Below are 21,750 nucleotides of genomic sequence, written 5' to 3'. Positions count from 1 at the left end.
ACATGTTTTTTTTTTCCAGTCATACTTCATCACACGGGATGGGGTTTTTAAATCGGGTTAAGAAATCTGTCAGCCTGTCCTTGATTTCAATAATATCTAGAAGTCTGTGGAGGCTTCAGTGAAGAAAATATTCTTACCTAAAATATGCTACACCGACTGAATATTAAGCTTCGGTTAAGCAGCCTGGAAGACTTGCCCGTCTGCAATATATGACGTAAGATAGATTATTGTCTTTTGAATTATTACAAAACCGGAAAGAAATATTAGAACTGGTTGCCACAGCTCAAGTTATCGCTCAGCGATATTTTTGAAGCTGTCCGTGAAGACACGACCGAGACAGCGGCCACTAACATAACAGTTGTGGAAAATACTGTATATATTTTCCAGAAATACAGTAGTTATATGTAAATAGATGGCCATACTGTATTTAATAAAAATTTATGTTATAAAAATGGGAAGCTGCGCCTGCGCAGACGAGACTCGCCATGTTTGAATTGAGACAACACAAACGTTAGTGAATAATGGGAAGAATTTTCGTGCTCTAGAGGTTAAAATTGGGCTGACACCTCTCAAATAGGAGCCGAAATTGTTGGATGTGCATTCCTGCATAACTTGAGATATCAGGTGACTGGACAAGACAGCTCCAGGAACCTCAGATAAGTTTGTTTATGTTGTAACTCTGGCCAGTGTTATTTTCATGGATAGACAGTGAGGTTTTCTGAGTATGATACACCTTAATCTCCAGTCAAATTGGTGAGTGATATTAAGATATATTCTCCTGTTATGTAAATGTGTATATGTATATAATCATTTATTAATTTTAATATACAGTCCACAAATTTATATATTTACCAGAATTCCTGGTGATACATATTTCATTTGTAATTAATAGGTCTAGAGCAACTTGTGGATATGACAGTGGTAGGTATCGAAGGGGGACATTTTTGCGACCTAGGTGTCCCAAATTCCTACTTGTCTAGGTAACTTTGATAAATAATAATTATCTTTGTTATCATTTACTGTTATGTACATAATGAGTTACATTCAGATTAATGCAATTTTCCACAACAGTTAAGAAATTCCAAACTGATGCTCAGCTAGTGAATTTGATGGAAATAAATCCTCATGGGATTTGAAGATACAAAGTAATGAAAGCTGTCAGCTATAGATGAGAGACTTCAGTAAGGCGATGAGAATGTCGTTAAACATTCCTCTGTAAATATCTACGACAGTTACAAAGGTTTATTTCTAGCAGGGCTGGAGTTACTTTTACATGTAAGTCTAACTTTAACAAAACAATACAAGTCAAATGTATCTCGGTAGGATTTACGTGTTAGAAGACTGTTGTGGGTCGCATCTTACGGATATAATGTCACAGATAAGAAAAAGGTTTAATTTAGAATAATCCTAGAAAGCAAAGCAACATTTTTTATTGTTACTGGGGGTCCTCGTCTTATGATGTGATTCCCTTTGGGTCGCTTTACACGTGCGTGTTTATTTAATGTTAAGTGAATAGGGGCAGCAGGTGGTAAGATTTTCCTATATTCTTTAGCCTACCCGGAGGCCAGACCCGGGCCCTGAGCTTGAGGACAACACACAGTCTGAAATGCGCGGTTGTGCCCGGTGCTAACGACCTCGCAGTTGAAGCAGTAAAAAAACAAGAGACGGAAGTTCTTTGTCTTTAAATTCACTGCGTAAAAGCCCTTAATGCACCGTAAGTCCTTGGGTAACTATGGTGCATTTAGGCGTGGGATGAGAGTTGACGTAGTGAGGCTTGGTGCCAAGTGCGTCTAGTAGGGTACCTGGCAGGGCGGTGTGGTGGCTGCCATAGTGTTAGCTCGACAGTGTACCGCGCCCACAACACCACCTGTAATTATCTCAAAACTTACTGAAATAAAAGACCCTTGCTGTAATAAAAGGAATTTGAATTTTGATAGGGTACCGGGAATGCTGACAAAAGTGACTCAAAAAGAATTATTTTTTTTCGACGTTTTGGTGATGTGTTTATGACTTGAGTGCTAAGAAGTTAATGAAGCTGTTGATATCTGATCAGGTTAGGTTAAGATTTGCCAGGAAACAGGACAAGCGTTTCCTGACGCGGGTCTTAGTTATATGATGACCCACAGCTGGAGCTTTTGGTCATCTGACCGAGGCCTTCCGCTGGCATACGGGACCACCCCTTTAAAACTCATGGTTATGATTATAACTAATTTTTTATTGATATCTGAAAATACTCTATATAAACAACTTGTGTAATCTATCCAAAAATTACGATATTCTCAATTATATATACGATAAACTAAAAAATACTCGCCATGTTTTTGGACATTCAATAAGCTGAAAATATAAAATATATAGAAAGTAATATTATAAATTTTCATAAATGAAAACGACTGATGTCTTTTGAAAATAAATGACATTCTTTATTTAATTTTACCTCTAGATGAGTTTCAGTGTAATAGAGTGGAAATGAAGTTATATTTAGAGTGATTCTCACGCGATGTTTATCACTCTTAGATATAATTAATAGTTGCAATATTATTTTTGCAAAAACATTGAGAAATCCCACTGATAATAGATGTGTATTTATACAGCAAGACAGGTTCAGCCGCTCTAAAGAAAATGAACACAGAATTGCTTCATAGAAAATGACTTCAATTTAGAAATAGCATTAAATTTATGATTTTTTCACTTATTTTAATTGCATTTTGAATTGATTTATTATGTTAAACGAAGACATAAATATGTACATTTCTCGTTTAAGAAGATGGTCTTATATATTTGTTTTACCTTGATAGCCCAACGAAGTTAAGCTGTATGGCTTTGTTCCATTAAGATATCTTCTCTGAATGAGACCTACAACAGCTGACCAAAACATAGGTCCCTGACACGAAATCTAAATAACACAGAATGGATACACACACGAAATCGTAATAACACGATTGTAAACAAACCACAGTACGGGTGGGGTTAGAGCCCAGGGCAAGTTAGTTGTAAAACCCCAGGCCAGTGGGTAAGCCTGGAGGTTAACGACTCACTTGCCATGGGTTCTAACCCCACCCGTACCCTGGAATGGATAGAATTCGAACCCATGGCAATGCAATCCTAAAATTAAATGATTATTGCCCTAGCCACTACGCCATGTCCGTCTAGTAAAATTAATCGAACAAGGTATATTTCTGTACACAAGGAATGTTAACATGGGCCCTACTGTGATGAGAAAAGTAGGTTTTCACAGACGAATATCACACCAACTTGGCTGTGGAACGAGCTACCTCAAGTCTCTTCTAAGCCATTATCAATGACTCGTGAAATCGTAAAACATGAGATCGAAGCCTGTCCGTTCCCTGAAACAAAGTTTCTCTTTCTTGATGGCTGGACATAGGCGGTATGTGCCAAAGAGTTACCTACATATCTCGCCCGGAATTTGAACCCAGGTTTCATTCGTTTATTAAGCCGAGAACTGTACCACTGACGCTTCAATAATAACTTGACAAATAAGACGTCCGAGGGAAAGATGCTCAGACCGTTTATTCCTAGACTTTCAGACGAACTTTATGAGAATGCTTCAGAAGAGTATCAGGGAAGGTAGTGCAGTAGATAAAAGATTATCTACAGTCCAGGAATGAGACATCTGACCGGCTGACTCGGGAGAGATGTGAGGCGGAGTTCAGTGTTGTCTATATCCATCAGTAACCTGACTGGAAATATAACCTGCAAGTCTCTCTTATTAATTTCAAAGCCCGAAGAATTGCATTTGCGTAATTAATAATATTAATTGAGAGATAACCGTATCATATCTGGTCAGCATGAAATAAACTGTAGCTACTTTTATTATTTATTATTATTATTATTATTATTATTATTATTATTATTATTATTATTATTATTATTATTATTATTATTATTATATTCAAGGGAAAGCCCTGAACCCCGTAAGGGCAGTACAGCGCCAAGTAACAGCATTAGGAAAGTAGCAACAGTAGCGGAAGAAAACTTAGTTAAAATCCGGTTCAGAAGTTGCTTGAGTAACAGCAGAGTATACGATTTAAGTATAAGAAGCGATATCGGCAAAGGAGCAGCAGCCGCTTCAAGCAGTTCAAGATGCCCACCGGAGTATCCCCAGTGGTGGAGCTGCTAGTGGAGACGGCAAGACAGCACTTGTGAGTATACTGTGTTCCTAACACTGTCTACCACACTCCTGAAATATGTATTTCTAACCTTGCTAAAACGGTTTACCTTGACTCGTGAAAATCGTAATAACACCACTGTAAACAACTTAGGAAATGGACAGGACCCGATCCCATAGCAAGTCTGGCTTGCCGAGGGTTCAAATCTTGCCTGTTCTCTGACTGACTTGCCGTGGTTATCTCGCCTCCTCCTGTCTTGACTTGAATTCTCCTTTCTTTCTCACTCGCGACTTGGTAATTGTTAAGGATGGGTCAAAAAAGCTACCCAGTTTTCCTTTACCAATTGTGGGTCAGTACTGAATTTACTAAATAACGATCACACGGCTTCACATCACCTCATAACTTTGAAAACTTGCTTACTCTACCTTACCAAAAAAAAAAAAAAAAAAAAAAAAAGTTATAAGACTGACTTAAAATTCTTAGCTTTATGTCAGATATTAATGAAATCTCTTATTTGCCACCATAAAGTGATGGGAAAAATCATGAAGAAACATTCCCAGAAACTCTGGCAACCAACACACCAGAACTGAGTGCATAATAGAGATTAGTCACAACTCTTCAAGGAGAGAGGATGGTGAGACTGGCCAGGGACAAGGAGTTCATCAGAGACAGGACACAAGAGGGAGGGGCCTCGGTTTAAGAACGGTATTCAAAAACACTACATAATTTTGCAAGAATAAACTGGATGGGAAGAGGTGACTGTGTGGACACTAAACAACTCTTCCTTGCAGGAACCGCGTGCAGGCTGGCAACGAAGGTCTTCACCAGGAGAACATTCAACTGATAGAAGAGATACACGACCTACGACAACACATCCAGATGAGGAGGGAGATGCTGGAGAGGAGACGGGTAGGTCACAGTTAGTGATAATGGATTTCTTTTGGCCATTGTTGAGACTTATGTGACTGCAGGAAATAATTGTGACATTGTTTATGGCTGCAAGTGACGTGGCACTCTAAGTTGATTATAGCCATCAAGACACCTCCCCTTTAGCCCCTTCCCTTGAAGGATCTAAGGGGTAATGCCAACAAACACCTTCGTGTGATTTAATTTAGTCCTGAATCATCAAGGAAAGCCCCTTTATGAGGACTTGAAGCTTCATTTTTCCTCCTCTTCTGATCAAACCTAGATTGTTCTTAAGAAATTTAGATTAGCATCAAAAGGAAGCTTAAATCCGTAGGGGTCACACAGGGGAATGGGAGTCAATCAGGTATGAGCCACACCTCTCTTTATCAGAATCAAAGCGCTTCCCTTGAAGGAAAAGAAATATAGAACGTGAATCTGATGACTTATTATGGCTTATGACGTGTGATGCGAGTAAAGGAATATGACTTAAATTATAAACTAAGATTAATGGTCTCAATTATGCATATTCTCGCAGAGACTCCAGCTGGGATTTCGCGGAGGTGTCTACAGAGTGGTTGTTGCCCCACCAGCAGCTGATGCCTGAGACTAATCAAGATGTGTAACTGCACTGTGAAACAACTCTATACACCTGTGGAGCAAGCCTATGCGCCTGCCCTGTGGAGCAAGCCTACACGCCTGCCCAGTGGAGCAAGCCTACACGCCTGCCCTGTGGAGCAAGCCTACACGCCTACCCTGTGGAGCAAGCCTGCACGCCTGCCTTTGGAGCAAACCTACACGCCTGTACTGTGGAGCAAGCTTGTACGCCTGTAGAGCAATCCTGCACGCCTGTGGAGCAAGCCTACACGCCTGCCCTGTGGAGCAAACCTGCACTGTGAAGCAAGCCTACACCTGCCAAGGATTGCATCGATTTATAAAATTCACAATACCAAGGCACGAGCACTTCAAAAACGGCAAATTAGATGGAACAGGCGACTTTGTGATCTGTTTTGGATCATTTTTTATCCAGTCGAGACCTAATCATGGTCCAGGAGAGTACGAAACAGCGACCGAGTTTAACCTTCAACGTGCGGGCTGACGGAGCAGTGATGGTGTTGTCAGCGTCCACGACACTAAAATTTGTGTTTTGAAATAAATATATGCTCTTGGGTTTTTGGATAACCACGCAGGGGGGGGGGTAATATGTCTGTGTAATATGTTCAGTGCAATGAATTGCATGGTCTGTAGTCGATTACATCATCAATGTGGGAAGAAAATGGATGTCTCTGAGGGTACAGATTAAGTACCATTTCGAGGGATGTGTATATAAAAGTGTTGTTCATATTGTGTAATTCTGTTGGGTAGCTCCAACAGGTTTGGGTTAAGTGATAGGATGAGGGAACAGCGGGGGGGGGGGGAGGTGTACCCACACGGAGTTGTAAGTGTGGTGTGTAATGTTAGCTGTAGGTAGGATTGTGTTAATTTTATAGCCCTACATGAGTTTCATATATTTTGTAATGCCATATTTTAAATAAAATAATAAAAAATATATACGCTCCCTTTGAAAAAATACAGTATAATGCTGTTGTTAGGTAAGACACATATGCAACAGTTAGGTATCTTTATTTCGAAACGTTTCGCCTACACAGTAGGCTTCTTCAGTCGAGTACAGAAAAGTTGATAGAAGCAGAAGATACTTGAAGACGATGTAATCAGTCCATCACCCTTAAAGTTTTGAGGTGGTCAGTCCCTCAGTCTGGAGAAGAGCATTGTTCCATAGTATGAAACAATATGGAACAATGCTCTTCTCCAGACTGAGGGACTGACCACCTCAAAACTTTAAGGGTGATGGACTGATTACATCGTCTTCAAGTATCTTCTGCTTCTATCAACTTTTCTGTACTCGACTGAAGAAGCCTACTGTGTAGGCGAAACGTTTCATAATAAAGATACCTAACTGTTGCATATGTGTCTTACCTAACAACCTGTCGGTACTTTATACCATTTTAATGTTCACAGTATAATGCGTTTTTTTTATTGAGGACATTTCGCCCACTTACCCACTCGCATTATCATGCGAGTGGGTAAGTCCACTGTGTGGGCGAAACGTGATCAATAAAAGATCGCAGTATATTGCATCTCTCTTTATATGTCGGTATTTTTTATTTCTCTCCAGACGTGTTCAAGGACGTCAGCATTTTTAGTTACAGGAGCAAAAGTATTTTTTCCTGGCATTTTTATAATTTTAATTCTTACGTTCATGGGGGATCGCTGATCAGTAGGAGTCATACAGCGCCTCATTACCTCTCAGTGACGACCACCTGACAACCAAGACCTGAATTTGTTTTATAGTCTTAGGTAGTTATATTATAATCAATTCAAACCCTAAACCATTGACTAATATATATATATATATATATATATATATATATATATATATATATATATATATATATATACATACACACACACACAGTTCCACACAAGAGATTGGTGCAAAAACTGGAGGACCAAGCAGGGATAACAGGGAAGGCACTACAATGGATCAGAGAATACTTGTCAGGAAGACAGCAGCGAGTCATGGTACGTGGCGAGGTGTCAGAGTGGGCACCTGTGACCAGTGGGGTCCCGCAGGGGTCAGTCCTAGGACCAGTGCTGTTTCTGGTATTTGTGAACGACATGACGGAAGGAATAGACTGAGGTGTCCCTGTTTGCAGATGACGTGAAGTTGATGAGAAGAATTCACTCGATCGAAGACCAGGCAGAACTACAAAGGGATCTGGACAGGCTGCAGACCTGGTCCTGCAATTGGCTCCTGGAGTTCAATCCCACCAAGTGCAAAGTCATGAAGATTGGGGAAGGGCAAAGAAAGCCGCAGACGGAGTACAGTCTAGGGGGTCAGAGACTACAAACCTCACTCAAGGAAAAAGATCTTGGGGCGAGTATAACACCAGGCACATCTCCTGAAGCGCACATCAACCAAATAACTGCTGCAGCATATGGGCTCCTAGCAAACCTCAGAACAGCATTCCGACATCTTAATAAGGAATCATTCAGGACCCTGTACACCGTGTACGTTAGGCCCATATTGGAGTATGCGGCACCAGTTTGGAACCCACACCTAGCCAAGCACGTGAAGAAACTAGAGAAAGTGCAAAGGTTTGCAACAAGACTAGTCCCAGAGCTAAGAGGTATGCCCTACGAGGAGAGGTTAAGGGAAATCAACCTGACGACACTGGAGGACAGGAGAGATAGGGGGGACATGATAACGACATACAAAATACTGAGAGGAATTGACAAGGTGGACAAAGACAGGATGTTCCAGAGATTGGACACAGTAACAAGGGGACACAGTTGGAAGCTGAAGACACAGATGAATCACAGGGATGTTAGGAAGTATTTCTTCAGCCACAGAGTAGTCAGTAAGTGGAATAGTTTGGGAAGCGATGTAGTGGAGGCAGGATCCATACATAGCTTTAAGCAGAGGTATGATAAAGCTCACGGCTCAGGGAGAGTGACCTAGTAGCGATCAGTGAAGAGGCGGGGCCAGGAGCTCGGACTCGACCCCCACAACCTCAACTAGGTGAGTACACACACACACACACACACACTTGTGCGCGCGCGCGCAGAACCACTTGAAAAATAGCGAAATTCCAAGCGCTTTCTTGACTTCACACATTATCAAGGAACTATATTATATTATATATATACATACATGAGGTTCATCTCTTCTGTATTGAAGTAAACTGAAACTTTACTTTAATGAATTGTTTAGGGTTTACAGTATTCTTAATTGGTGTACAGGGTATACACAGCCTTAGTGGCAATTATCGTAGTCGATAACTTGTAAATGCAAACTATGTAGGACTTTTTTGCAGCAGTGCAGTATGGCAAATGTGAAAATGGCTTAGTTACTAGCTCAGTTAATGTCCGCTGATGTTGCTGAAACATAACATTATCTGGCAAACTTTCAGTGAGGCTGTTATGTTCTTGTACAACGTTGTATGTAATATTAGCAAGCTTGTATATTATTATTATTATTATTATCAAGGGGGAAGCGCTAAACCCGGAGGATTATACAGCAACAAGCTTGTATAGACACTGACGATCTCTGCACTGTAAGCAGCTTGAGTTGAGATAGTTACGTTCATTATTTCTGAAAATAGACCAAATAGGATCCTGTGGGTCTTGCTGCGTTATATTTAGAATAAAGTTTTTTTTAATACATTTGTTAGATACTCATTAGAAGTTATATTTTTTGTATGAATAAATTATTAAGTTCGTTTTTTTTTTTCCTCAATAAATTTAATAGGTACTCTGGAAGAAAATGGTGGAATTTGCTTAGCCGGAGCGAACTATTCACCTCTACAGATTATAAAAATGAAATGTATACTGGATGCAAATACAAAACTAATTCAGAACTAAAATATCCATGACAAGCATATTATTATAATCAAAAAGAAGCGCTAAACCACAAAGGCTATACAGCCATGACAAGCATAGAACTTCAAACTTCTGTACCCATTAAATCTTGCATGCTAGTTAGGTAATGTAAGTCAGAAAACAGGACAACCGTTTCTTGACGCGGGTCTTAGTCACGTGATGACTCGCCGCTCGAGGTTTTGGTCATCTGAGAGGCCTACCGCTGGCTTACCGGTCCACCCCTTTAAAATTTAGTTATAAATATAAAACATTTGTTACCATACTAGTTTCTCCCCCCCCCCCCAAAAAAAAAATAAGTATTACAGATACATCGGACTGGCGACAACAATGGGGTGGGTGAAAAAAAAAACAGCGCCGTGAGAAACCATTTGATTACAGGGAAGAGGGCAGCTCAACCTTTATCATTAAAACTGAGCGCTAAACCCACTCCTTTATTTAGAGTTTCACCGGCGTTCAGGTACCTCCCTTGAAGGATAAAAATCCCTTCAAATAATTACATTTGGAAACGACTTAATTCATTCTGCACTGTAAGGAATGAAAGAATTAAGTCTATTCAACTCCTTGGATCAAGAGCCCATCATCGGCATCAAATAACCTCCACTGAGGGGTATATGAGAGGAATAAATACCAAAGACGCACGTCCTGGCGAACTCTAATTTTATCTCTTGTAGGACTCGCATTTACTCGAGGCAGACAGCAAAGACATTCAGGGAGGAACGCTGAAACCTGCAGGGCCCCTCAACACCTGGGGGATTTAGCGGAGTTCAGGTTCTGTTTAAGGGGAGCGCGGGTCCAGTTTAAGGGACAGGGAACTTGTAATCAACGTAAAGGAACCTCTTAGAGGTCATACTGGAGCTGTCACACTTTTCTTAGCTTCTGGAGGCGCAGATTCAATGTTATTATCAAGGGGAGGGCTAAACCCGTAGGGATTGTACAGCACCTGGGGAGAGGATGGAAAGCATTCAGGCTCAATTCAGAACTTTAACACAGATCCAATTCCTTAGATCAAGAGCCCCTCGCCAGCATCAAGGAACCTCCCTTGAGAAACCCCATTAACTGGATTTTTTTTTCAACGCTAACATACTGTCAAACACGGAAGCACTGCTACCGACCAGTAAGCATATCGTCGGTGGTAGGCTAAAGTATGGTAATATGGGTTTGAGTCATTATTACCTCCTTTCGTTAAAATTATCATGGGGAGCGCTAAACCCGTAGGGTCACGGCTCGTGTGGGGGAGATGGAAGGTATTCAGATTCAATTCAGGGAACTAGAGAACAAATCCAATTCCCCAGATCAAGAAACACTCACCAGCTCTAGTTAAAAAAAAAAAAAATTTAATATGGGTCGCTTTCCCTCGTTTACTTTTGGAGGCTTTGAAAAGGCTATCAAGGAGGATGGGCGAGTAAGAACATCCGCACTCAGGTCAACACTTCTCGTCGACTACGTTTTATTAATTTAACACGGTCGAAGATCAGGACATTAAACAGAGGTGGCTGATGTTATACTTTATTCCTTCAAACTTTATAAAAATGAACAATTTTAGGGCATAAATATTTTTTAATGCACAAAGAACTGCTACAAGACTGTCCTGGTGGTTTTAGGACTGGCATGTTACACATTAGAACCCTCCGTGAGGAGAGTTCAACCAGATTTCGTTTTAGAAAAATTTAAGGATATTCTGGCATAATGCAAACGGCAAGTGAATCAGTTTGCCAATGTACACGAGTCAGCTTCTCAAAAAAAACGGGTAAATAAGATCCTTAGTTGACCGATACTTTGAATCTTAAAACAAATTAAATGCAAATTAGTGCTTTTTAATGCATCTTTCGAGCATCTTGCTGAGCTACACCCAGAGAAAAGCATTCAAGAAACGATCTTGGTATTTTCTATAGCCTCGTGCTGGTCAGCCTCAGCTGGTCCAGCCTCTGTCAAGGGCTTCTCTTCCTTTCCAATGTTCTCGCTCCCCTCAGTTTCTCTGCTGGTGAGGATGCTGTTGTTGCTAGTATTAGTGATGGAAGTGCTGCTGGTAGTCGTGGTAGAGACGTTTCTAGTGCTGCTGCCGCCACCATCGCTACCAACAACTTTCTTGAACGTCACCTTGTTTAACTGAAATTTAGGAATGTGAAGGTTCAACAGTTATACAATTTTCACAGATACCATGGTAAGGACAGATTTATTACTAGGATGATTAGGAAATAAAATTGTCACGAAGTTAGGTCAAAGTTCAATGTCTTCATCCTTTTGAACGTCTTTATATTCTTTAAATTGCAATATTTAAAATTTTCGTTGAACTGAGTAATGCAACGTCGCTGTGCTCAGTTCAGTCTTACGAAACAGATGTTAGCGAACCGAGGTTTTGAAAACTATGGGAACATAATAATTGCCCTAAATAATGACAATCAAAAAAAGCGCTAAGCCACAAGGGCTATACAGCGCTTCAGGGTAGGGAAGGAAGCGAGGGTATGGGGCGGTAGAAGGGGGCAGGGATGATCAGTAGGTTACAGAAAACAGCGGGGCAGGGGGATAGTGCGGGGGTAGAGGGTAGCAAGAGATTGAGGTAGAAAGGGCTGAAGGTATCAGTTTGTGAAGTCAGTCAGTTGTCAAAAAGTCAACGAGAGTCCGGATGAAAGGTGGGTCCATCAGCGAGAAGGGAAGGTAGAGAGCAGCGGAGCGAAGACTACGGAGGTATATTCTGCATGCTCGTTGATAAAGTGGGCAGTAATAGAATGTGGCTAACCGATAGTGGAACCTGATTATTCTCAGAGGAGCAGGGCGCCTTTCCACGAGAACCATGAGCAAGACTAGTATGGCCAATGCGAAGACGGGAGAGAGTAGTCTCCCAACCTCCACACTGGTGACAAGAAGACGGCCAGTAACCTATACTCTGTTTAATAGATTTAAGTTTGTTACCGAGCAGAGTAGACCAACGTGTGTGAAGGTGGGTAGCTATTGCAGCAAAATAGTCCGTAAATGGAACACCTCTATGAAACTAGTAGGTCATGTACTGCTGACCGCGCAGCAGTGTGCGCCTGTTCATTGCCCTGTACGTAAACATGACCAGGGACCCAACAAAAAAAACTATGCTTGGAAGAGATGCGCCGTAGCCAAAGTTGGATACGGAGGACTAAGGGGGTGAGGTGTATCAAATTTCTGTATAGCCTGTAAAGCACTAAGGGAGCGAGAACCACAAATGATGACAGGCATAGATGCAATACGGATAAGTGCTGCAAGAATGACATACAATTCAGCAGTAAAGATACTAGCCGAAGATAGTAAATGCCCTCGTACGACGCTGTCCGGAAACACTGAATCCTACGCCGTCAGAAGACTTAGAGCCATCTGTGTACACTGCAATGGCATGAGAAAGAGTGGAAGTGGTCAAGAAAGAGCGGGAAGCTACCGTAGACGGTTGGGCTTTCGAGCAAGGGAGTGAGAGACTCGAACAGCTGGAACTTCCCAGGGGGGGGGGGGCAGGGAAAAGCGAGATGCTACATGAACAGAGGTGGTAATTGAAAAGCAGACAAGAGCAAATGTAGGCGAAGGGAGAAGGGACGGAGCAAACAGGGGCGGCGAACAAATCAAGAATGTCTACTAATATCGGTGACCATTCTATAAATGGAAGGATTGCGGAGATCATGAGAGCGTACATAGTAGCGAAGGCAATGGGCATCACGGCGATTGGATAAGGATGGAACGTTCGCTTCTGCATAGAGGCTCTAAACAGGGGAAGAGCGGAAAGCACCAAGGCATAAACTTAATCCTTGGTGATGAATGGGGTTAAGGCTAGAGTAGCAGGAGAGGCCGCTGAATAGATCTGGTCAAAATAATCAAGTTTCGATAAAATGAAGGCGGAATGTAGGCGAAGGAGAGTTCGACGATCAGCTCCCCATGAAAAATGAGCAAGGGTTTTTAAGAAGGTTCAGCCGGCTGTGACAAGTTGCCTTCAGAGAGGTAATGTGAGGTTTCCAGGATAACCTACGGTCAGAGGCGCCTAGAAACCTGACTATCACGTTCAGGTATACGGGAGCCATAGAGGTACAAAGGATGATCGGAGATGACAGAGCGTCTAGTGAAAGTAATTTGGCGAGTTTTGGTACTGGAAAATTTAAACCCATGTGTGGTGGCCCAATTGGAAACACTGTCGACCGCATGTTGGAGAGAAACTTCCACGGCAAACTACGCCACCGCCAAGAACCTCAACGGAATGGGATGGACCCCAGTACACTTTCCCCTACCTAGGAACTAGCGCGCCAGTGGGAAAAAATCCCAAAGGCCAAAAAGGAAGGGCAAAAGGGAGGGGTGGGGAGGAGGAAAAAAGGGAGGATGGGAGAGGGAAGGGGGGATTGGGGGGTAATTAGGTTCGGTCTGAGGAAGGAAACTGACAGGTCTAATTCCTCAGACCAAGAACCTCTTCACCACACCAAGGAGCCCCCCTTTGAAGAGGTATTTAGGGCAAGATTTATCAAGTCACAGTGCGGCTCCCAAAATTTTAAAAACCTAGTAAAAATGAGGATTCTTTAAAAATCAAGTCAGTAAGTACCGCAAACCAATTTTTTTTTTTTTTGCCAAGTAATAACAGTTTGGTTCTTCAATACTAGCTAGTTTTGTTGTAAACTGCCATTATCAGCTATCTTAATTAGCTATCAATATTTATTTGCTGTCTTGATTAGCAGTCCTCAAAATGCCAATTTAAACCATAACCTATTCTAACTCGCATGTTAAAAAGTCTTTTTTTTCAAGAGAAGGGGAAGTCGGCTATTTACAATGAACTGTAGGTTAAATAAAGCTATCACACAACGCTATATTCAAGTCGAAAATTGATTGCTGTGCATAAAGCGAGCTAACACTGGTCTCAAGCTTTGCCGAGATTATTACCTTAAGGAGGCCTCGGTAATTATCTCTTATGGATTTTAGTAGGACAAAGAAGGTACTTTTTTCATTACTCATTTCTGACAAAAAAGAATGTAATTTTTAAGCGTGATTAACATTTTCACTGACCGAACACTTGTAGGTTTTCACCAATTCTCGTACTGAACGGGAGGACAAAAATTAGTCTCATACTGGTCAGCTGCACTGGAAAACATGCAAATTGCTCATTTTTTGTCATTGCCGTTAAAACTCGCTAAGCAAAATTTCAACTGAATCAGTCAACCACTTTTTTACCCCGTGTTAGAGTCAAAGTGACATTTGATGGAAAATTGGGTCAGACGCCCCCAAAATATTTTTAACAAGGCCGTTTATATCTTAAACAGTTTGCTGGATCATTAAGACTAAACTTCTACCAGAGCTCGAGGACTGTCATTAAAGTTATGCCCACTAGCAAAACTGATCTGACTAATCATTTAGAATGTGGAATTTCTAAGTCGTTTCTTTAGATCTCCACGATTACATCGGATTTTAGTACAGGCCTCTGTACTTTACTGTAGATGTCTGCAACCTTTGTAAATTTATAAAGATACCTGAAAAAATCAGGGATAACACGTTAAGATTATTGGAAAGACTAAGAAATTATTGGGTAATTTCAATTCACTTCCTATACGCACAAAGCACAAACCCGCCACCGTTCACCGATACCTTTCAAGTTGTACAACGTATATTTGAGATTAGTTACCAGACAAAACCCGAGGATCAGGTTGACGACAGCAGCTGCTGTGTGACCAACAGAAGTGTCCATACAGAAGGTTGCCACAGACCCCACCAACAGCAAAGCGCACTCTAATAACAGGCAGGTTACCTGAAAAGTTAGTGCAACAATCACAGCGTAAATGCGAAATTAACACTTTAAATGCTTTGGCCTAAGATAATTTAGTGTTAGCTAAGAAAAAACAGTCATACAAGCAATAAGAGAAGTGCTACTTAAAAAAAGTAAAAAAAAAAAAAAATAACGAGGACTTCATCGAATAGGTAGAAGCCGTGGGCAGTTAAAACGAGTTCCCACAGGCAGCAAACCTGCTATGAATCACAGGGTGCGGAAACGCCTGCAAGGAGGTGGCTACTGGACAGTTTGTGCGCTTTATATGCAAGTTACAGAAAAGGTTTCTTGTGAAAGGCTAAACACCGATCTACATAACCTATCTACAGGATCCACTGCGCTCGCTACTTAGATGTTTTACTCAATTACCACGAGCCAATTATGTAAAAATTAAACACTGTACATCAGTATTACAAACATTACCTGTAAAAATCTAGCAGCCTTAATGCGAGTGAAGGCAGCTAGCTGCACCAGAAAGGATGGGAGTATCCTGGTGAGAACAGCAGCATCACCACACAACATAACTACAGTTCCCCAAGTGATGTAGAGGTTACTCCAGTCACCACTCACTGCCAGTACCGCTGCCACACACGCCTGCACCTGTACAAGCTTGAAAGTTAGAGATATTATTGACAATCACTCACTTGGTAGTTCAAGTAAAGCCGCCCACCATTCGCTAGAAGTATAACAATTTAGTCTTTCACATTTCGCAATTTAAGACCCATAATTCAGTCAGAAAAGCTGAAAATACTACCATTTATGCTGAAAAATTACTGGGCTCTTAAGCATCCTTTGGGTGATTATGGGTACCTCTTAAATGTGCCCCCTACCCATATACCTCACTGTCCTACGAGAGGAAAGTGGTGCCCTGTGAACATTTTTAAAGCAAGCATTGCAATCTTTACTGACGAATAATTAACGGTACTCACCAGTAGAAAGAAGTTACATGTAATGTCTTCATTAACAATGTTTTTCCCCGTGTCAACAGCATCTTCGACATTAGCGAGTGTTATGGACGATGGCCTGAATCCTCTTTCACTAGCAAACCTTGCCGAAGATTGTAAGCGACTGACCATCACCCTAAATACCTCTGGAGTCTCCTTTAGTACATCTGGGATGACGAAGCACAAGATGGCTTGCAAGACACTCAATATACTGGTTAATATTGCCAAAACCATTAGTGTTGGCCTTACAAAAGAGCCGATTATAATCTTCACGAAGAGTGGAGAAGTAATTACTGCAATACTGATATACAGTAATGCACAGACCGTAGCGGTACAGGCCCTCTGAAAAAAAAATTACCTTTAGTAAACATTTGTTAACATTAAAAAACTGAAGAGTCCTATTGTAATGCCATCATGATAGCCAGACTGATGTAGATACAGTGGTGAGAACCGATGTTAATATACCTTGTCATTTACTTAACCTTCGAGAAAATTTCTGCAGAGTGCTTTGAGATTTTTCCCTTGCACAGAATAAGCTACGTGTGCCCAAGTTTCCTTTATAAAACTATCATTGCCATATACTTAGCAGGTAGTGTCAAACATTGTCTTAATACTTTTATCTCACACTTGTGTAAATGTAAAAGTACGTCTGCACAAGACCACATTAATGACTGCCATGTTACTACATAACGCACATTTAAACCAAAAAGTTGAGCAGCTACAGTGACGTTGCCAGTACACTCACCAGAACGTTATTTACTGGACCCATAAAATGAGAGAACAAATCCTGAATAACAACGGTGCCACCGTAGGCACAAGCAGTGGCGCAGGGTAGGACGTACTGCTCAGGGAAGCGCAGCACAGACGATGGCCAGAAGTCTAGGTTGGTAGAAAAGTCCTGCACGCCGAATATCATCCAAGAGTTGTAGAAGTTCAGAGTAAAGTACACTGACAGGGTCTGCAGAACAGTTACCATAGTATAATGAAATTTTAACTGCACAAATCACAATCCATAAACAACTTTACCCTATTATGGACAAGTTTCAACCTGACAAACCTAATGTTAGGAATGAATACCAAGACTACTTTTCTTGAAACTATCTTTTAGCTAGAGTCGCGTGCACTTTCCTTCCGCCATCTTCCACTTACAACTTGACTGCCCATACGCTGTAATCCTTAAAACTCCAATCAATATACATACACTAACAGTGGTACCCTCTCCAAACTCACCATCCTGCCAGCTATCAGCATGGCGCCTAGAGTGAAGATCTGCCCAGGCACCAGCGTCGGCCAACCAGTCTTTTGCCTCCGTAGCTCCCATATGGTCATCACTAGCTGCAAGGGATTTTTTTCTCCATTTACCAATTTCTCTCTGTATCAGTGATGTCATATGTTAGAGGACATTAGTGGGATCAAAGAAATAATGGTATAAACAGATTAGAGGAAAATTGTAAAGAAACCAAGAGTCGACGCCAAAAAGTCTTGCTATGTTGCTATTGTGATGGAAAGTACAGTGGAGGGGGCCCACTGACGTGTCTAGTTATGCATGTTAACTAGGACCTAGCTTTATGATTTAAAAGTACAGGTGGTGTTTACCAGTGTTGACAGTAGAATATACCAGAGGTTTAATTTAAACTTCATAACTTAAGTGTGGGGGACTTCAGTTTTGGCTATCAAACTAGCACTAGTGCCTAAAAGATTAAAATTAAATTAGCCACGAAAGGATTGATAAAACAGTGCCAAGTAAAAATAAAACGGCTGCACAATGAGAAGTATAAAAGTAATGCAAACTTTGCAAGAAACCTAAAGGGCAAATATTAAAATGCACCAACATGCCTTGTATAAGGAAATTTAACGTTTTAAAGGAGCGAGCCAACTTTAGGTAAATAACTTCATACACACCTAGCAATGGAGAACAATGGTTACAAATTTGAGAAGCAAAAGGCATTAAAATTATTTCCCCCTCTCCCCCCCCAAAAAAAAAGTTTAGCTGTGCTGACAAAATTGCCTGGAAGTCTTAAAAGTTTGTAATCATTACCTGCAGACTGAGGAGGAGGAGGAGGCTGGCGTGGACACCCACCACCCAGCCAGACGCTAGCAGTGTGTTCTCACTGTAGAAGTTGACGGCATTGGCATTGTACAGAATCATAATCACTAGTACCAGTACCCACAGCACGGCAGACGTATGCAGACCCTGGTGACAACAGTTACATGAAATATTCATATTATGAAGGATACCAATTAAAATATACTTTCTAAAGAAAAAAAAAAAAAAAAAAAAGGCCCAGACTTTGAAGGTATAGTTTGTCATGGTAATTTATTTTACCATACAAAACACCCCTACAGTAGCCTCGGCATCACGCGGAATCTTCCAAAGGGAAGAGAAAATTATGGGAAAGTACTACCTCTTTACCTGGAGAGAGTTCCGGGGGTCAACGCCCCCGCGGCCCAGTCTGTGACCAGGCCTCCTGGTGGATCAGAGCCTGATCAACCAGGCTGTTACTGCTGGCTGCACGCAAACCAACGTACGAGCCACAACCCGGCTGGTCAGGTACCGACTTTAGGTGCTTGTCCAGTGCCAGTTTGAAAACTGCCAGGGGTCTTTTGGTAATACCCCTTATGTATGCTGGGAGGCAGTTGAACAGTCTCGGGCCCCTGACACTTATTGTATGGTCTCTTAACGTGCTAGTGACACCCCTGCTTTTCATTGGGGGGATGTTGCATCGTCTGCCAAGTATTTTGCTTTCGTAGCGAGTGATTTTCGTGTGCAAGTTCGGTACTAGTCCCTCTAGGATTTTCCAGGTGTATATAATCATGCCTCTCTCCCTCCTGCGTTCCAGGGAATACAGGTTTAGGAACCTCAAGCGCTCCCAGTAATTGAGGTGTTTTATCTCCGTTATGCGCGCCGTGAAGGTTCTCTGTACATTTTCTAGGTCAGCAATTTCACCTGCCTTGAAAGGTGCTGTTAGTGTGCAGCAGTATTCCAGCCTAGAGCGTAGAGATCATGCTTGGTATTAAACTAAGACGATTACGGAGGTTTTGGAAGAACCAAATATGTTATCTAGACTTCGCTAAAGCATCTGACAGCTGTTACCTTTGATGTCTCATAAGGTAACCAGTACATCCAAATTCTATCAATGCTTATAATTAGTAGAAAAAATGCAAAATGTAGCTTTAGCACATTAAAAAGTTAATTACCTTGCGCCTTTACCATTTCCTCCTAACAGCAGATAAATCAACTGACCACAACTGTCATCCTTTCCAGAAGATACCAAAAGAATAAAAGTTTCCTCAGTAGAAAATGCTGAAATTTTGAAAAGGTTTCTCATGGGCATTATTAAAATCAAGAGGGGGGGGGGGGGAAGTGCTAAGCCCGTAGGAGTATACAGTGCCTGTGGGGGCATACGGAAGGTATTCAGGCGCAATTCAGGGAACCTGAGCACAGATACAATTCCTTATATCAAGAGCCCCTCACCAGCGTCAAGGAACCTTGCTTGAGGGGTTCCGGTGGGTAACAACCACTTGTGCTCTTAGGATAGTTTGATTGTTCCGGTCACCGGAGGGAGAGCACTAGGACATTTTACTGTCTGAATAAACCAGTAATGTATTAGAACTAATAGGAACCCCAAAATTCTGAGAATGTACTCTCCGGAGCTAAGTGATGCACCCGAAAGATATACGAGGGCCAAGTCCCTCGTCTACACTGCATAACGTGTTGGTGCGAGATGGGGGAGAGGCAAAACAGACCCAGTGAAAAGCAGGGATACCACGGCCATTAAAAAAACATCCGTAAGCAAAGACTATTCAACTTAATACTAGTAAATGTTAGAAATGTTGCCGGAACAAGTGTAGGAGTAAACTGGATCACTACCACCAAGTGCCACATCAACCAGGCTGTGGTTCATGTGGGCCAGCGGGCCAGTAACAGCCTGGTTAACGACTGAGTCTTCAATAACTTACAGCAGTAGTCGAGAACAGCTTCCTGGAGAAAACTCCCCCAAGCATGATGGTCCCAGCGGCAAGTAAAGCTGTACCGCAGGGTAAGACCAAGTACAGTCTGGGATCCAAAGTGTAGTTGGCGTAGCGGTGAGTGGCAGCAATGTAGGCCCTGAACTCGCGAGTTGGTAACTGCCTTTCTTGGGAGGAATCGTGCCTGGAAGAACAGGGACAAAGAAAAAAAAAAGCAAATTTCAAGTATAGGTCTTAAGATTTCAAGAGAGTTTTTACTCGTGTAGGGTTCGCGTTCACTTACCTGTGTGCATAATAGTAAGGGTTTACATAAGGGGTTGTTGTGGAGGTTGAAATGATCTCTGGAGGGGTTGGGGGAAGTTCCAGCTCACTGCCGAAATTTAGTGCCAAAAGCCATAGTCCGAACACTGCCACACACTGCAAGGAGCTTTTTATTATTTAGGAAGTCATGGCAGTAGCAAATATTAAATTCCAAGTTTCTTGAGAACTGCTTTAGTAATCCCGCAAGAACCCATCAATACCCTGCGAATGAATGTTATAACCAAGTTACAAAGTCAACCAAAACTTACCAAGACCAGCCAGTAGGTGAAGAGCAGAACCCAGGCAACAACACTCTGGTGTACAACACCATCTGTAACTTTGTACATCAGGAAAAAGCAATTTAATAAAAACCATGAAACTGAATTATGACCTAAAGTCACGTGGGGATATTCATGCCTAGAGTGAAATTATCCCTCATTTTAATATCTCAGGTGGACAAAATCAAAGTACATCAATTTAATATAGGATTAAAGTTCCTACACTGAAGGCACATATATCTATGGTTTTTAAGTACCGTCTGGTACATTGTCAGTATTTAAGAACATAATACTAATATATACAATGTGTGTGTAAGTGCTGTAAGTAGTTCACCATGTCTCAAGACTCTACTCTACCAGCGACTGACAAAGTCATAAACTAACTTCTTGACCAACCTGGCAATCAGAACAGCTTGCTTGAACAGTAAGACGACTGATTCGCCGAACAGCAATATAACAAGCAGCAGCAACGCAGAATCAGGAACAAGGAGATAACATAACGACACTAAGTAGGGACCATCTGCAGATCCTCCACAAAAGTCACAAAACTCCCATACTACTGAATCTAAGTTCAGCATAAGAAAATCCCCGACTGTGACGGTGCACAGATACCAGTACAAATTAGGCCAGAAGCTGCAACTCAGGACCAGAGTTTCTCAGTGACAGTTACACACAACCTCATTAACGTCGAAAATCACAGTCTAGGCTATGCTCTGGGAACAGAGTTACACAGAACAAGAGCGACAGATGAAGTTCCAGCAAGGGAGAACTGGAGAGGGAGGTGTTGGAACCAGCACCAACCAAAGAGCGATCTGCAAGGCAGTCTCTTCCTATTTACACTTACCAGTCTTAGTTTCAATGAATCATTTGAGGCAAATATATTAATCCGTAATTTCAGTAACATTATATTCCTTAATATGCGCAACCCTCTAATTAGGGTGAAAACAAAAATTTATTACTTTGGATTATTATTGACTTCAGTCAAAAGGATGCATGAAACCCATAGGGTTAATATAGCACCTGGGGAATTG

General features: G+C 41.6%; 1 protein-coding gene across 4 annotated transcripts in view; it reads right to left on the bottom strand.

The window, feature by feature from the left end:
* Positions 1–10,968: 10,968 nt before the first annotated feature.
* The window catches only part of LOC128693273 (sodium- and chloride-dependent GABA transporter 1-like), a 44,715-nt gene continuing 33,933 nt past the window's right edge, over positions 10,969–21,750 (bottom strand). The window contains exons 2-11 of one of the 4 annotated variants that reach the window (XM_070089389.1): positions 20,711–20,772; positions 20,425–20,558; positions 20,133–20,325; positions 18,211–18,366; positions 17,403–17,507; positions 16,918–17,130; positions 16,158–16,514; positions 15,652–15,837; positions 15,088–15,210; positions 10,969–11,582 (exon numbers count right to left, since the gene is read on the bottom strand). In XM_070089389.1, the coding sequence (XP_069945490.1) occupies positions 11,340–11,582; positions 15,088–15,210; positions 15,652–15,837; positions 16,158–16,514; positions 16,918–17,130; positions 17,403–17,507; positions 18,211–18,366; positions 20,133–20,325; positions 20,425–20,558; positions 20,711–20,772 (1,772 nt within the window). In that variant the 3' untranslated portion in view covers positions 10,969–11,339. Of the gene's footprint in view, positions 11,583–15,087; positions 15,211–15,651; positions 15,838–16,157; positions 16,515–16,917; positions 17,131–17,402; positions 17,508–18,210; positions 18,367–20,132; positions 20,326–20,424; positions 20,559–20,710; positions 20,779–21,750 lie in introns of those variants that run through there. The other 3 variants (XM_070089388.1, XM_053782857.2, XM_070089387.1) reach the window with 3 other exon arrangements.

The sequence above is a fragment of the Cherax quadricarinatus genome, chromosome 28 (assembly GCF_038502225.1).
Source record: "Cherax quadricarinatus isolate ZL_2023a chromosome 28, ASM3850222v1, whole genome shotgun sequence".
Lineage (NCBI taxonomy): Eukaryota > Metazoa > Arthropoda > Malacostraca > Decapoda > Parastacidae > Cherax > Cherax quadricarinatus.
Note: the sequence above shows the minus strand (reverse complement) of the source record. Positions and strands in the feature narration are given on the sequence as shown.